Source organism: Elgaria multicarinata, chromosome 12 (assembly GCF_023053635.1).
Source record: "Elgaria multicarinata webbii isolate HBS135686 ecotype San Diego chromosome 12, rElgMul1.1.pri, whole genome shotgun sequence".
NCBI lineage: Eukaryota > Metazoa > Chordata > Lepidosauria > Squamata > Anguidae > Elgaria > Elgaria multicarinata.
The window spans coordinates 12,900,074-12,917,065 of NC_086182.1; the positions used below are offsets into that span (position 1 = coordinate 12,900,074).

The window sequence follows — 16,992 nt, forward strand, 5'->3', positions numbered from 1 at the left end:
TGTACTTCAAACTAGGGATGCTAAGAACGAATACAACCGCTTCAGTATAATTGGTCTGATGCCCCAAAGCCAGCAAACAATACAGAAAAACCATGTGGCAAAGCCCTCCTAGGACTTCTGTGGCACCCCAGAAAGCAGGCAGAGTCTGAATGCTCCCACAATCCACAGAAACTGGGAGCGTTCAAACAGGCAATACTCAGGGAGAAAGCTATGCCCAACCCTTTGTAGCAGCAGGAAGATTTCGATGTGGGGCAGGGGGATCCTGCAGGTCTAGTCCTAGGAGGACTGTACTATATGACTTCCCTGAATATACAGCTCAGCCCTTAAAAACCAAGCATCCACTTCTGATCCCACCTTTTTACATGACGCCACCATCAATCATGCGAAGCTCCTCCTCTTCATCTGCATGCATTTATGCCAAGCTCTGTGTGTTTGAAATAACTCCTTCTTGTACATCAGTCGTGGGTAACTTTGGAGGGCATTTTCACCAACTGGACACCTCCCCCACGGCTGCACTCTATGGGGTACCAGCCAAGAGGTGGTGGGTTTAGTGCTACAGAGCACTAAACAGGTCAAATTCAGCTTGTTCTGAATACAAATTTAACCCATTTAGCTAGGGTGACCATATGAAAAGGAGGACAGGGCTCCTGTATCATTAACAGTTGTACTGAAAAGGGAATTTCAGCAGGTGTCATTTGTATGCATGCAGCACCAAGTGAAATTTCCTCTTCATCACAACAGTTAAAGCTGCAGGTACCCTGCCCTCTTTTAAATCTGGTCGCTCTAATATAGCGCCTGCACTTTAACTGTTGTGATGAAGAGGGAATTTCACCAGGTTCCCCATATATATAAATGACACCTGCTGAAATTCCCTTTTCTATGCAACTGTTAAAGATACAGGAGCCCGGTCCTTTTCATATGGTCACCCTAATTTAGCACTTTATAGTACTAAACTTGCCAAACCTACAAAGCCTATTCATCATTATTAGTCACTGAATTTGGCAGCATGGTGAGGACTGCATGCAACCTGCCTACTGCCCACCCAAGCTATACAGAAAACATACTTTCAGGCTTCAAACACTAAGATCTTTGAGCCTTCTCTGCTGTGGCACCCCAGATGTGGAATGAGCTCCCTAGAGAGGTTCACCTGGCACCGTTATATTCTTTTCGACGCCAGGTGAAGACCTTCTTATTCTCCCAATGTTTTAACAGTTTTTCGTAGTCTTTCAAGCTTGCTGTTTTAAATCTGCATTTTAAATCTGCATACACCTCTGCATTGCTGTCCAGTTTTACCCCGGTTGTGCTTTTGATATAGTATTTTATATTGTGTTTTTATACAGTTGTTTTATACTTTCATTTATGTCTGATGGTTTTAACGTTTGTGAACCACCCAGAGAGCTTCAGCTATTGAGTGGTATAGAAATGCAATCCAGCCATGTAATAAGTCACTTGTATAAACACAAGCCACGATTACACACTCTGCATATCAGAGTTACTCTGATATTCAACATATTTGCAAGAATTTTGCTTTAAAGAATGCCAGACATTCCAAGTTTATCCCCCCCCCCATACCCCATTTTCTTCAAAATAGGAAGGGAGAACTTCTTTTTTTCCCAGCAGTGCATTGCAGAATTTGATTCTTTTACCCTTTTAACTTTGGATGATAGCAGGGGGGAAATAATCTTGATGAAATAACCCCCCCCCTTCAAATGCAAGGCTTTTACATCTGCTTTTCATCCAAAACACTTAAGCATAACAGCATAATATGGCCAGGAATGCTGGGAAAAATACAAATGAGATTCAATTTTTTGTAAACAAGCCCAAATTAGGAAAATTTGCCTAAGATGTATTTTCCAACTAATCCATTCCAGCTTCTGTTAGCAGAGTAGGAACTATTTGTGAGAATGCAAAAAGAGGGGGAAAGAGGGAGAATAACCCATCACATGCAGTGAGATTTGAAATAAAAATATTTGCTATCGATTCACAGTAGAATCCATGTGATACTCAGTTCAGAAGCCACATAAACACACAGCTCAGCCAGCAGCTATGTGCTGAGAGCATCTGTGCTCCGCTCCTCCACTTCCTCATTGATAGCAACCAGTTTACAGTCTTGACTGGGCAAATTATGGTTACCACTAACCCTGGCTCACCTAAGGTGACTATATGAAAAGGAGGACAGGGCTCCTGTAACTTTAACAGTTGTATTGAAAAGGGAATTTCAGCAGGTGTCATTTGTATATATGGGGGACCTGGTGAAATTTCCTCTTCATCACAACAGTTAAAGCTGCAGGTGCCCTGCTCTCTTTTAAATCTGGTCACTCTAGTATAGCTCCTGCACTTTAACTGTTGTGATGAAGAGGGAATTTCACCAGGTTCCCCATATATACAAATGACACCTGCTGAAATTCCCTTTTCAATACAACTGTTAAAGTTACAGGAGCCCTGTCCTCCTTTTCATATGGTCACCTACAAACCAGAATCAGAAACCATGGTTTGAAGTGGTTTTCCATTCTTGGGGTTGGATCCATGATCTGCCTTCCTGAAGAGGAAGGACTCCACTCGAAGAAGGTCCCTCCGCCTGATTTGGGGGGATTCTTCCATACTACAGCTCACCCCCCATTTAGCAGGGTCTCCTGACTCTCAGTAAAGCATTTTCAGAGGGCAGGAGGAGCTGCCCCGGGGTGGCATTGTACACTACCGCCAGCACAATTGATCCATCTTAAATCAGGATCCACCCCTTGGTTTACAGGCACCGTTAGAAAGAACCATCGGTTGCTCTTTTCAGACATTATGGGAAACTCTGTGTACTACAAACCAGGAAACGGAAGAGGGAAATCAAGGACACAAGTGGGAAAAGATGCATGTAACATCTTCCCAAATACCAGAGCATGGTGTGGCCAGGGTGACTTTACTTTCAGCATGCCAGAGAGCAATGGTGCATTCCAGTACAAGTTCACCTCTTCCTGATCAGCACATTTATAGTCCCTTTCTTGAATGGCTCTCGGTCCCCTTTGGTTTCTGCAAGAGAGTTCAGACGAGCAAACACTCCATTCAGGCCAAGCTTACCTAATCAAAGCAATGTCATCAATGAGTCCACCTCTTCCGTTGTACACGCTGGTCGCTTTTATCCCAAGCTTACTGCTAGCTACGGAAAGCAAATCAGACAGTGTCCCATAAACGGCTACGACCTATAAAAAGAATGTTAGTCTCTTAGTCCGCTACGCAGCCTGGTTAGCTCCTTTGGGATTTCCTCCCTGTAACCTATTTCTTTACAGAAAATTCTTTTCTTTAAAAAAGAAAAAAAGGAAAGAAAAACACCCCTGCCCTACTTCCTGGCCTTTGCCAAGGATGCAGCATTCAGTTTAAATGGAAGTACGTTGGGATCTGAACCCAAGGACCACGTAGGACTAACTAAAGTTAGCTAAATCTTTAAATTCCAAAATGAGCCGAAATGATCCAATTTTTCCAGTTATTTCTGCATAAGTGAAATGCTGCTTTTAAGGGTCCAAAACCAAATGCTTATTTGCACAGAGGCCAAGATTTCCTTTCCTTTCCCAGCTAGTGTGAAGCCCATGTCGCCACTACAGAAGGGCTCATGAATAATACAAATGTGGCTCCCCTCCCCTCTGAAATGTGCAGGCAGTGCAGCCCCTCCCCTCCTCTCCCTTGAGCACCTTGATTGGATGTCTCCGTCCCTTTCCCCTTGGCGGTGACAGCCTAACCGCGCAGCTGCACCCGCCTTCGTGCCACACTGATTGGCTAAGCAGGGCTGTCTTTCATCTGGCTGCTCTGCCTGTTTGGCGCGGAGGAAATGAATGGCTATTAAAGCTTGAGCACTGAACTTCTTTGAACTTTAAATAAAAATTTCAGCACGTCTGTGCCACGACACAGGCTCTGAACACCAGACCTCACGTCTGCCACCACTTCTTATGGGGCGACACAGGCTCTGGACACCAGACCCGGCCGCGGCTACTCCCTGCTCAAGCCAAGCACCACCGCTTGATACGCCTGAGCCAAGGGATATAACCCACCTTCCTCCAAACTATGTGGAGAAAGTGGTGGCAGCGGTGGGATCCGAAGTAGACTCTGTTCATTTATAGTGACAGAAGTCAAAAAGGATTTTATTTGTGAACAGGACAGAGGGTGGTTACTGTAAGCACCTCGGAGGTCCTTAGCTGTGAAAGTTACATATTACCTAAGTCAGAGGTTGTGCTGATACAATTCTCTGACAGGATATTTTTGTCTGTGGTGAGATACATATTATAAAATATCAAGTTTACCACTCCTGACCTCAATTGAAAACTCCCAGTACCATTTTATTTATGAAGGTTAAGTCTCTGTCTGATAAAAATGGAAATCTTAGCTTTGAAGAAAGATGCCCTTTCAGACAGATGTAAACGTTTAAATTTGCCAACTGAAGGAAAGTCACGTCTGCACTGCTCAAGCTTCAGTTTAAAACAAAAATGAGCAAAATCGGTGTGGCAAAGGTTGAATAATAAGCCTTACACTACCCTATTCTTAAAGAAGAGTTTACCACCCCATCCCAGTTAAGTAGACCAGGGCTGTCACACCTGAGATCTGGCTCTCTAGGGCTCCCCCAGATGGCCACGCCTCCTTCCCCTGGTCCCACCCCCTTTCCCCCAAGATTTGGTGGTTTCCCAGCGTTTGCCCATTTCTCCCCATTCCAAAAGCTTGAAATGCCTCTCCTGAACCTTAGTTACCGGCAGTAAGTGCTTTATGCTAAAATATGCTGGTACTTTGACCACACCCACTTCTGCCTTTGGCCCCTCCCCCTGAGGATCTCCAATCTGGACTTCAGCACTCAGGCTGAAAGAGATGAGACACCCCTGATGTAGATGCTGTAGGCATTTTAAAAATAATCAGAATGATAAAGCAAGTGCCACTGGGTTCAACAGGGGTCAACTTGCCGGTTAAGTGTGGACATGTTGGCAGTCTATGAGCACTATGCAACTTTGAACTTGATGAGGCTGCCTAAAGACTAGGCAGCAGGCAACTCCTTTGTTGGGGGAACTGCACTGACTGCTTATTCACTACCAGGCCAGGTTTGAGGTTCTTCTACTAGTATATAAAGCCCTAAACAACCTGGGACCAGGATAACTGAGAGAGTGCCTTCTCCCTTACCAACCTGCCCAGTCACTGAGGGCATGCGGTTCCACAAGGACCTATGGCCCAATTGGAGTCTACCAGGAGAAGAGCCTTCAGTGTGGTGGCCCCCTATCTTATGGAATTCCCCTGCCTCTGGTGGTCAGGCAGCCACCAATATTGTGTTGCTTCCAGCACCTCCTGAAAACCCTGTTAATTCAGGAAAGCATCCTTGGGTCAGAACTCAATTTCTTTTAAAAAATAGTAATTTTAATTTATCATCATCATCAGTTCACCACTCCGAAATTTTGGATGTGGGACAGTTACACAAATACTGTAAATAAATAAGGAGTGTGCTGTAAAAGAAGTCCAAGTTATCAAGTTGGTGGGGGAAGGAAAGAGAGAAAGTGAACACACATCCAGCATAAATCACCAGTGCACGGTAGCATTTATTGACAAAATAGACATACAAAACAGAAGCATGAAACATATCATGCAGGAAACATATCATCCAGTGTGGTGTAGTGGCTAAAGTGTTGGACTGGGAGTCGGGAGATCCGGGTTCTAGTTCCCACTCGGCCATGGAAACCCACTGGGTGACTTTGGGTCAGTCACAGACCCTCAGCCCAACCCAGCTCACAGGGTTGTTGTGAGGATAGAATGGAGAAGAGGATTATGTACGCTACCTTGGGCTCCTTGCAGGAAAAAAGGCGGGATATAATACAATAAATAAATAAATCAGCTAAAACATCCTCAAACCAGGAATGGGGAACACTACTATCAGATAGTGAGGTGAACGGAGATGATGGACCACTATGAGCATACCTATTTTATTCACACAGGATCCTCTCGTTCTTGGGCGATTTCATTGCCCCAGCTTGCCTCATCAGTCACTGGGACCCTTTGTAAACCAACCAGAAATTCTAGAATTATTCCCACTTTGGGGAACTTTGAGCTATTTTTTCTATACCAGCTTCATGATATGTTTAATGCCTGCAATTTGTACGTTTATGACCACAATGTCCATTAGAGTATGCTAGAGTTTATGTGGAGGGAGGAAGTGGGTGATCCACCTTGTACTCTCAGAGCCTATGTTCCCCAACCAACCCAAGCAGATGGAAAAGAGCCAGAAACCTGCACCATCAAATGGAGCTGTCACGGGTGTTCCGCTTCCAATCAATTCAAGCACAAATTCATGCTACAAACAAGAGATTTGTAACTCAGATAGGAAGCTTTAAGAAGTCATAACTTCACAAAAACACACCCTACAGGTGCCCACGCTGTTTCCCTCCCCTAACATTTCTTATTTATGGTTTCCAAAATTTTCCGTATCTGTTCCTAATCACAGCCCTGCCAGCTGTTGTTATGATGAGCAGGAACAGGAAGAGCATCTGCTGGACTTATTTCCGCCATTTTCTGTCTAACCCCTCTTGGGCATGTATCACATTGAAAGGAGGCTAAAATTTTATGGAAAATCCTGAATCAGAAAATCTTCTGGAATTTTTCCGGGGCCCCAAAATCATTTGGGGATCCAAGTTTGCATGCCTGTCTTCTATTTTGTCAACAGCAGCAAAGTGTGCTATCTTAGTTTTATGTGGTGCGTAAATATTGCAATGTCCTTCTCCTGCCCACATCACCCCAAACTATTTGAATTGAAATATTTGATCAGGGCGAGAAATATCAATGAAGTACACCAAGATGTGGTTTATATTCAAAGTTAGATTCAGAGATGTGGGTGCCATCTTTACTGGAATATTCTCAATGCTTTAAGACAGGACAATTCAAAAGCATAGACTTCCTTACGGTGGCCTGATTCACACACAACACCTAGCCAACACCTTCCTCACCTCTACCCTTCTGGCACAGCCTTGAGGAGGAAATTGGAAGTTTTCACTTCCATTTTAAGTATACCACAGTTTTGCATTGTATCTTAAGTTATCCAGTACTGTGTGAATGTAGTGGTGGCAGAGAAATAAGATTTCTTGGCTGCCATTGTCACCATAAAGTAGGTACTAAAATGTGCTCCAGTTCAGTCAGACTCAATTCAAGTTCCTTCACCATGCCTTCCAGTCACCAATGTTTAATTAGCTCTAGGCACCCCCCAAAATGGGGCTGACTAGTCTCAACCGAGAGGCGGCATTCTGAGGTACTCACGTCCACCACCCAGACTATTTCCATATTCTAGAGATTGACTAAGGCGGGGTCTCCAACAGTTTTGGGTCACTGGGCACATTTGGAATGCTGAGAGTGATGTTGAGTGCTCTCACAAAACAGCTGCCATGCAGGGACAGCGCTGGTCACAGAACACCTAGTGTTTTTATAGAACATTTTGGGGACAGGAAGAAGGTCATCACCCAATGATACAGCACTTGCTGTGCATGCAAGATGTCACCAGTTCAATCCCTGGCATCTCCTGATGTGACTGGAAAAGACCCATCTGTAACCTTGGCGAGCTGCTGCTGCTGGTCAGCGTGGCTGGTCACACAACACACTAACACACACTCAGTGGTTGAGTGTGGGTTGCTGTTGAAGTGTGGGTTACATGTTGCCTGGAACCAGGACATTTCCTGCAGTGTGGTTTCTTAAACACCCTGAACAACCTAACAGACCATCGGTTCTCAAGGTGGCCTGTTTGAGAAAAAATAAGCCACCTTGCATGGTTAACAAACCACCCTATGGAACTTATCCTCAGTTCAGACGTGAATCCCTTGTTCAACAAATAACCGATGGTTCAATAACAACCCACGCTCAACCACTGCATGTTGTGCGAACCCAGTCAGTATAGACAATACTCCACTAGTTGGACCAGTGGTCTGACTTGATATAAGGCTGCTTCCTTTGTTCCTAACCTCTTATCTGGAAGATAATTCTAATAAGGTTCCCCAACCCTAACAGAGGGTCAACATTCCAGCGAGGTTTTGGCATTGTAATCCCCCAGCACAAGCCTACATGGAGCAAAAGCTTTCCGATAACATTAGAAACCACTTTCTGCTTTTGAAGTCTAGTTTCATCACATTTACCAGTTTCAGAGATGGCTGTGAAACTGGTAAATTAGGATCAGCTTGCAAGAACAGTTTTCCTCTCTGTGTGACTCATCTGATCCATCCTCAGGCTTGCTCAACATTACTAAAGCAGCAATTAAACCACTTCTGGAATGACAGCTGTAGAAAATATGGATCGGGGACACACCTATGCTTTCTACATTCCAGAACCATCCCACTCTTTTCATGGCTACGGAAAAACCTTCAGGGCTGATTTACTACCTGAAATTCTCCAGGGATTACTTTTATGAAGCCTCAAACAAACAAACCTTGAACGCGATGTAAAAATGGTCGTTCAACGAAGAACACAGTGAAATTTAGAGGATAAAACAGCTGTTGGCACACACAAAACCAAAGACAAAACCAGTTTATGTCTTATAGCACTGTAAAATGTATTTTAATTAATGGAAAGATGTCATGCTAGCAACAAAACAGTTTTGCTTTTCTCTGCGGGGACAGGAAATCGGAAACTAAAGTTCTGTTTTGTGTTGACGTTGTAACCCATCACCATATTTGGGGTAATGGAGAAATCCCTCCAATCAGAATGAGTGGTGAACATTTAATGGCCTTAACTATTCCTATGGCCTCTGCTCCAGTTGCCTGTGCTTCAGCTTTCTGGTTATTGTTTCCTTGGACTGATTAAAGCAGGATTGAGGAACCTCCAGCCTACAGGTCAGATGTGGCCTGAAAGAATTCACCATCCAGCTGACAAGCTTCTTGTGCTGTTATCTCTGATCAGAGGACATGTCAACTTTCCCCTGCATAGAACTGAGCTGTACTTTGCAGGGATGAAAGCTGCTGCACTGGGGCTTACTTCTGAGTCAACATATATAGAACTGTCCTTTATTTTGCATGTTGGTGGGGAGAATGTCCATATGGGTAAGAATTACATCTGGCCCGACGCACGTTGCTTTGACCTCACCTAACCTTGTCCTTGGCTCTGCTCCGTGCCCTTCACATAACCCATGGATGGAATGCAGCCCCGAAACATTTCCCAAATTAAATAGGTAGTACGTAAGGCACACAACTACTATATATAGATTTCAAAGTTGGGGTACGCAATTTCTCATAACATACGTCAATTCTTAAATTTTAAATTATATTCACACACATAATATCATCACTGGACAGTGAGAATACAGTTATTATTGCATAAACAATATAAATGCCATAAATAAATGCGATAATTATATTTCTGGATTTTCACCATCCAATGTCAATATTGTGTGTGTATATATATTGACATCTGTTATGAAGAACTGCGTACCCCAGCTTTGAAATCTATTTATATATACATTAGTAGTTGTGTGCCTTATGCACTACATATTTAATGTTGTCTTTGACAACTACTGCCTTCTCTATTGATTTATATATTTGTTCACTTACAACAATATGTGATAAGCCAGCCTGGTTGTATGAAGGGCGAGGTTCTTGCTCATTCTGTTGTATGGAGCCCTGAGCTTCTGGCCGAAAGTCCTACCACTACATCTGTGATTAAGCACTTGATGGGTTTATATTGTTGCGAGGGGTGTTTAGGGGTCATCGAATAATAGAATAGTAGAGTTGGGAGGGGGTATAAGGCCATCGAGTCCAACCCCCTACTCAACACAGGACTCCAACCCCCTCCAACTCAATGAACAGGAAAGGGTTAATGGAACCAGATTGACAGCAAATGCTCCTTAATAGGCATATCTTTTGTTGGGGGAGATTTCTGGCTAGATGGCCAATGGGTCTTTTCTGAATGGCTAGGAAATACAAGGAGGTCCTGAAAAGGGACATACCTTTCTGCCTCTATTCCCAGCTAAAGGCGATGTAGTCTAGGTCTCTGTGTGAATAGAAACTGCAGTCTGAAGTCACGGGCCGAGTTCGGACAGTCAAACCTCAGCCTAATAAACCGAGATAGGACTAAGCTTCCTGCACCACTTCATTCCTCCCTTCAAATCAGGAAGTGACTAAAGTATTACCAAATTGCCAATAGCTTCCAGTCATCTCGTCCCAAAAAGAAGTCAAATCTGGGTTTGCGCTAAATTTCTGGAACATCTCTCCACTAAGGGAAGCTGGGGTGAACGCAAAAAAATATTTTTTTGTGTATCGAGTTGTAGGCCTCCTTATACACAATGCAGAGAAAGGAGAAGAAAAATGTGTAGACCGAAAGTCAGACAATAACGCTCAACCTTACAAGAAACTACCCGCAGATCGGATGGCGTACAGTTAGGCTTTGTCATAGATCTCTGCAGAACTGAACCTTGAAAAAAACAATGTGGCTCAAAATAGACCCAGAAGGATGCTGCAATAATTAATTTATATACACCACTTTGCCCAGGAAAGAACACTGCAGCGTTTGCATTATCGTCAATGTGAAGGTGACTTTGTACCTGCACTGAAGTGACAGCGTATTCACAGCATTGCATCTTGACATGCCTTCTACCATCAAAACAGGAAGAACATCCCATGGGTTTGTGCATGCTTCCAAACTTTGCCATAAAGGGCAAATTCTTTTCTTTTAAGACAATAAGTGGGGTGTTCAGAAGTACTGGCTCTCAAGAAGGCTAGATTAGTTTTATCATCTTCCTAGTCACTATAGCACACTGGGGAGATAGTGTGACATAGTGGCTAAAGTGTTGGACTAGGAGCCGGGATATCCGGGTTCTGGTCCTTACGAAGCCATGGAAGCTCACGGGATGACTTTGGGCCAGTCACAGACTCTCAGCCTGACTTACTTCACAGGGCAGGACAAAATGGAGAAAAGGGAGATAATTTGTGGCATTTTTATCTCACTGAATGTAATAAAACGTCTCAGCACTTCACAACTTTAAAAGCACAACAGTAAAAGCAAATGAAGGAGCAGAAAATGAGCAGCAAGGTTAGTTTATTGTAAACTGCCTTGGGCTTCTTAAGGAGGAAAAGAGGTGGCACAACAATGTAATAATTGAATATAAATATCACATTCCGGTAGTGAGTACTGACAGAAATGGAACCATTGAGGAAATAAGGGTGTCAGCATGCCTGAAACTAAGAAGGCAATCCTTCTAGGAAACAGCCCGATAAAGACGGAGGAAGCTCAATACCCGGAGAATGTTGCGTATTAGTTAGAAAAGAGGGGGGAAACGGGAAATTGGGCGTAGAGAAAGGTGAGCGGAATGGCTTGCTTTATTTGTTAGCATCCTGAGAGGAGGCATACCTGAGTAGCAGGAGCTCTGAGTAAACCCACACCTCCTAGGAGGCATGGATACAGGGCAACATTTTGGGGCAGAACCCATTTTATCTACAGCAGAATTGGAGTAACATGTTATGCTTGGAGGAGGCTATTTTTTGGGAGAAGTGATGTTACAACTATTTAGGATATTTAGGAAATTGATCCCCGCCCACAATCTCTCCACATGTGGCCTTAAAAACTCATTTGGTGTTGTTGTATCTTTATAAAATAGCAGATTGAGGGTGGGGGGGATTCAGGGTAAGTGGGGGCTGGGAGTTTAACCCTGCCCTCCAATTTTGCAGTCATTGGAGGAGAGCTTTCTCTGCTGTGGCACCCCGGCTGTGGAACGAGCTCCCCAGAGAGGCTCGCCTGGCACCTACACTGTACTCCTTCCATTGCCAGCTGAAGATCTTTTTTTCTCAGTATTTTAACACCTAATTTAACTTAAATTTAAACTTTGTTGTTTTAATTCCATACTTTAACCTATATCAATTTTTGCTGTGTGGTTTTATCCTGGTTGCGCTTTTTATATTTGTAATTGTGTTTTTAGACTGTTGGTTGTTTTATTATGCTTTTCATGATTTTAATTTTTGTGAACCGCCCAGAGAACTTCGGCTATTGGCCAGTATAAAAATGAAATAAATAAATAAGTGCCAACAGAAACCTCCTGTTTGGGGCGAATAGCAGCTTGGGACCAGAGTGAAAGGTTAAATTACCCCCTCTCCACATGCTGAAACCATGCCGCCAGCTGCTATTTAAGATAACTATATAAAAAGACAGGTGAAATGCAGTCATATATTTTATATAAAAAGACAGGTGAAATGCAGTCATATATTTTATACAGGATCCGCGCTTATCGATAAATGAGGTACCAAACATTTTTTAAAAAATAATAATAATGGCCCTATCTGCAGGATACAGCCAAGCGTAATAAAATATGGGAAAATACAACAAGAAAAGTAATTAGTAAGGCATTCAGTGGTAATTCTTTCCATTTGTTACATTGATACCACACTTAGAGCAGCTTACAAATGACTCTCAGGTGCCCCATCCCTCAGGTATCATGGCTGTTCCACCTTCCTGCCTCCCCACCCATCCCCCCCATCAGGATTTGAACTCATCACCCACTGAACCCATTTTCTGGGCTGCTTGACTTATCAAATTAACACCCAGCTTCTGCCAAGCCCACCAGCAAATCTATTTCATTGTTTTATCTATAATTAAAAAATACATAAATCACACCACATGAAGATATATTGGAGCAGTGCACAAGAAATTAAAACTCAAAATCTTAAAGGTTTCAGTAAAAGCAAGCAGATCAATAAACAGTGGCTGGAATTACTCAGCAGTCCAGAAATGCCTGCCTGAAAAGAAAAGTCTACAGCAAACTCTTTGGGTAGTAGCCCATGTTAGTCCTACATAGAGTAGACCCATTAAAAATAGACTTAAGTTAGTCAGAACTAACTTAAACTAACTTAAGCCTCATTCATTTCAATGGGTCTACTTTCCATAGGACTAACACTGGATATTGCCTATTGTAACATAGGTGCAGGGCTGATATCAGCTGGAAGGGCATTCCATGGAGTGGGAGCCACCACAACTGAAGCCCTCATCTTGGTGGCTTCAAGGCAGGCCAACCCATGTGAGACCCCAGGAGCGCCTCATCAGAAGACTTCACTGATCAAGCAAGCAGGATGATAAGGGAGAACGCATGTCCTTGAAGGAGCCATTTAGGAATCCATATTAAAGCAACCCTGACAGGTGGCTGTCCAGTCTTTGCTTAAATATTTCCAGCGATGGAGAGCTCACCACCTCCTTAAGCAGCAAGTTCCATTGACTGCTCTGATCATTAGGAAGATTTGCCTGAAGTTCAACCGAAATCTGCCTTTCTGTAATTATTTCAGTTCCATGTTGTCCAGGGCTTTCTAGTCTAGTACAACAACTTTGTCTGGGCCAGTACCAGATAAGCAGCCAATGCAGAACCCTCCGCAGAGGTGTGACGCGCTGCTATGGGGTGGCACCTGACCACAGTCAGGCCACGCAGCTTTCAGACCAGTCTCAAGGGCAGCTCCAGTGAGTGACAAGACTTGCCAGTGGCTGCCATTTTAGCCAAAAGAATGGGCAAGTAACCCAACCACCAAACTGTCCCCACCACCAATTTCTCAGTGTGGCCTAACTATCATTTCCTGATACTCCTCTACCACCCATGTACCATAAACCACCATCCCACCCCTCATTTCCAGTGCCTTAAGCAATTCCTAATCAAGCTGGACTGACTGGATCTGAGCAGAGGTCCATTCCTTGTTTCTGATATGGGATGACCAGACCTGAACATGAAGGTAGTGGTCTCTCCACACCCATAAATTTAATAATCCTCCCTAGCAGGGGAGACACTGGTCTATTTTGTGACATTATCATTCCAGCCTGATAAAGAGTTCTGGAGAACTCAAAAGTTTGCTCAGTTTTTTATGACATTTTGGTTGGTCCTAATAAAGATTATTCCCCATCTATAGCTTATTATTTTTCTTCTTCTTCTCATGGACAAACATGGCTTTAAAAAAATGCTCCCAACCTTTTGTGTTGCATATTTCACCGAGGGTTTGGCAAGTTACCCTAGAAGCTTGTAACACAACAACCCTAGATACATCTTCTCAGAAGTGAGCCACACTCATCTCAAGGGGAAATACTCCCAGGTAAACATGTACAGGGCTGTGACTTAAATCTTTTAGATCCATGCATAGACAAGCATACGTGTTTATTCAGAACTAAGCTCAAGGGTGTTCAATGGGGTTTTCTCCCAGGTACGCATCCACAGGCTTTTGCAATCTTAACAGTGAAATACACATCTACTCAGACATAAATACCAGCAAGGTCTATGGAACTTACTTCCAGGTAAGTTGGTAGAGAATTGCAGCCTAAAATCCTTAAACTTTCAGGTCAAAACTTGAAATCTAGCATCCATCCCACCACCCATTCCTCTTGCATTATTTTAGATTGTAAGCTCTCTGGGTGCAGGGACCTAGCTGTGATACTCAAGCACTACATACACTGATGGTGCAAAGATCATTACTATTTTTAACCCAATCTCCCCACAATTCCCAGCTTCTTTCCAGTCCCATTTTCCACTGGAGAAAAAAACACGCACTCACCTTCCCATTCCTGGGGCTGCCATTAACAAACAGGGTGACTCTCTTCATGTCTTCCCCCCAGGAGTTATGAATGCTCCTGTGACTTCTTGCCAGCCTGGCTACAAACCCGGAAGGCAGCGTTCTTTTAACTGACGCGCCCCCGCACCAATCCGGGAAAGAACTCCTTTCCCCCCTTCTCTCCTTGTCCAATAAGATCCATAATCCATGGGGTAGGCGGGTCTTCTCATGTCACGAAGGTATCCCTTTATATGGGCTTTGCTCCTTTAGATCAAGACAGGGCGGGGTTTCGAGTATGAGCCTATCAGAGCACGCTTTTGCAAGGGCGCGGCCGAGTTGAGGGGGCGGAGCGTGGCGCTAGGGCAGGAGTTCCTCTTTGTGCGTTTTATACCTACGGAAGCGAACACGGCTCCCGATTGGAAAATTCACACCACGTGGTTTTTCAAACGTTCTTTTTCGGTTTTTTCTAATAACAGTTTATCCTTCCACTGTGCCGGTACTCGTTGCAGCGGGGGAGGGGAAGGGACGTTAAAAAGTAGTCCCGCGACGTATGGAAGGCCTCTGGCTCAGGGATGGGGGGAGGCATCCAATAGCCCCAGCAGGTTCGGTTACCTGAAGCCGAAGACCGTCAGGAACCCGAGTTTGAAGAGAAAATGAGTCATATTGTGAAGGGGCAGGGCGCTGCGGAGGGATATGCGGCTCGCCGTGCTGGTGAGAAGGCGGTTTTGAATGGAGAGCGCGAGGGGGAAAGCAGGTCGCTCGGCGAAGGGCTCAGTGGCGGCGAGGTAGTTTTGCCTGGACTCGCGGGGAGGGTCGGAGGAAGGGTGTTGAGGCGCAGGTACTGTCGGCTTCCCTCGTGGGGAGGTGAAGGGGTTGGAAGGGTGGGTGCCCCGGGGTAGTTCCCCCACGTAACGGCGTGACTATTCCGTGTTAACTAATTCGGAGTAGCGTGCCTCTGCTTTTATGCTGCGAACTTCGCTGCCGGATAGTAAAGATCAGAGTTAGGCGATCCTGAGTCCTCTGGCTATTTGGGATAACAATTCCTATGGGCCATGCTGGCCGGGTATGATGAGATTCGTAGTCCAAATATTTATTTCATTTAGTTATTACATTTATATACCGCCCCACAGCCGAAGCTCTCTGGGCGGTTCACAAAAGTTAAAACAGCAAACATTAAAAAGTATACAAAATTTAAAATTGGAGGGTGCCAGGTTGCCTCCCCGAGGCGTGTGTAATAAAGGTAGTCTCCCTATTTGTTAATCTTTTTTTATTTTTTAATGCTAATTGTGTGTTTACTCAGAAGTAGGTACCCCATGAATTCTGTGGGGCTTAACCCTGGATAAGTGTGCAAAGGAATACAGCCATAGGGTGCAATCCTGTGCATGTTCCTGTCTAAACATGCATAATAAGTGCACCGTTAATTACTGTACTTTCTACCCCTTCTAGAGGATGAAGCCCAACCCTGGCATGCTTGCTCAGTAATAAAGCATCTTTCCCCTGCTTTGAAAATAAAGCTATACAAATTACTAGTCCACAAAAACATTGCCAGCACCTTCTGCTCTAGACAGAACCTACTTTTGTAAAGCTTCCCTGACTGGCCCTGACGTAAGGTGGGTCACATCAATGATACGACTGCTATTTTACTTTTTTATAGGGTCTTTTTAAAAATGGTAAAAAAAGGATGAAAGTGGCATGGATGACCTAGTGCAAAACACAGGGGTTTTAAACCTTGTTTTATAGTGGAAAGTATGGTGTTAAATCTGGCTATTTTATCTCGCTCACCAAGCTGCAGCTACCAAAAATATTCTTCCTATTAAGTTATTAAAATTGCAGGAGTTTACAATCCCAAATTCAAGTATAATCTTATGGGATCTGAGCTAGCAGTGACCAACTAAGAAGGAGATCTTGGGCAAACTCGTCATTAGGAAAGGAATTGAGAATAAAACTGCCAGTATCATACTGCCTTAATGTATAACTGTGTTGCCAACACTTGGAATACTGTATATAGTTCAGATCAGAGTATCTAAACAAATACTGTAGATACTTATTGGAAAGGGGGCAACTAAAATTATCAAGGGGCTGTGGCAACTCCCTAAGAGGAAGGGTTACAACAGCTGGAATTGTTTAGCTTGGAAACAAGACATGTATGGGAAGATGTGATAGAGGTGTACAAAATTATGCATGGCGTGGAGAATGGATAGGGAGATATTTCTCTCTCTTTCATGATATAACCTGGATCATTGATAACCTGGTGATTGATAGGAGATTCATGACAGATTGAAGGAAGGACTTCTTCACAGAGCATGTTGTCAAATGATGGAATTCACTTCCACAAGATGCAGTGATGGCCACCAATTTGGATGGTTTTAAAAGGGGATTGGACAAATTCCTGGAGCAGAAGGCTATCAATGGCTACTAGCCCTGATGGCTATGTGCTACCTCCAGTGTCAGAGGCAATATGCCTACATATACCAGTTGCTGTGGAACATGGGTGGGAGGGTTCCAT

General features: G+C 43.9%; 1 protein-coding gene across 3 annotated transcripts in view; it reads right to left on the minus strand.

The window, feature by feature from the left end:
- Positions 1-14,574, minus strand: part of KCTD9 (potassium channel tetramerization domain containing 9) — a 145,157-nt gene extending 130,583 nt beyond the window's left edge. For all 3 annotated transcript variants that reach the window (XR_010026043.1, XM_063139246.1, XM_063139245.1), the window contains exons 1-2: positions 14,490-14,574; positions 3,067-3,188 (exon numbers count right to left, since the gene is read on the minus strand). Coding sequence is in view for 2 of the 3 variants with exons in the window: in XM_063139246.1 (XP_062995316.1) it covers positions 3,067-3,188; positions 14,490-14,537 (170 nt within the window). In the remaining variant the exon portion in view is untranslated. The remainder of the gene's footprint in view (positions 1-3,066; positions 3,189-14,489) is intronic.
- Positions 14,575-16,992: the final 2,418 nt, after the last annotated feature.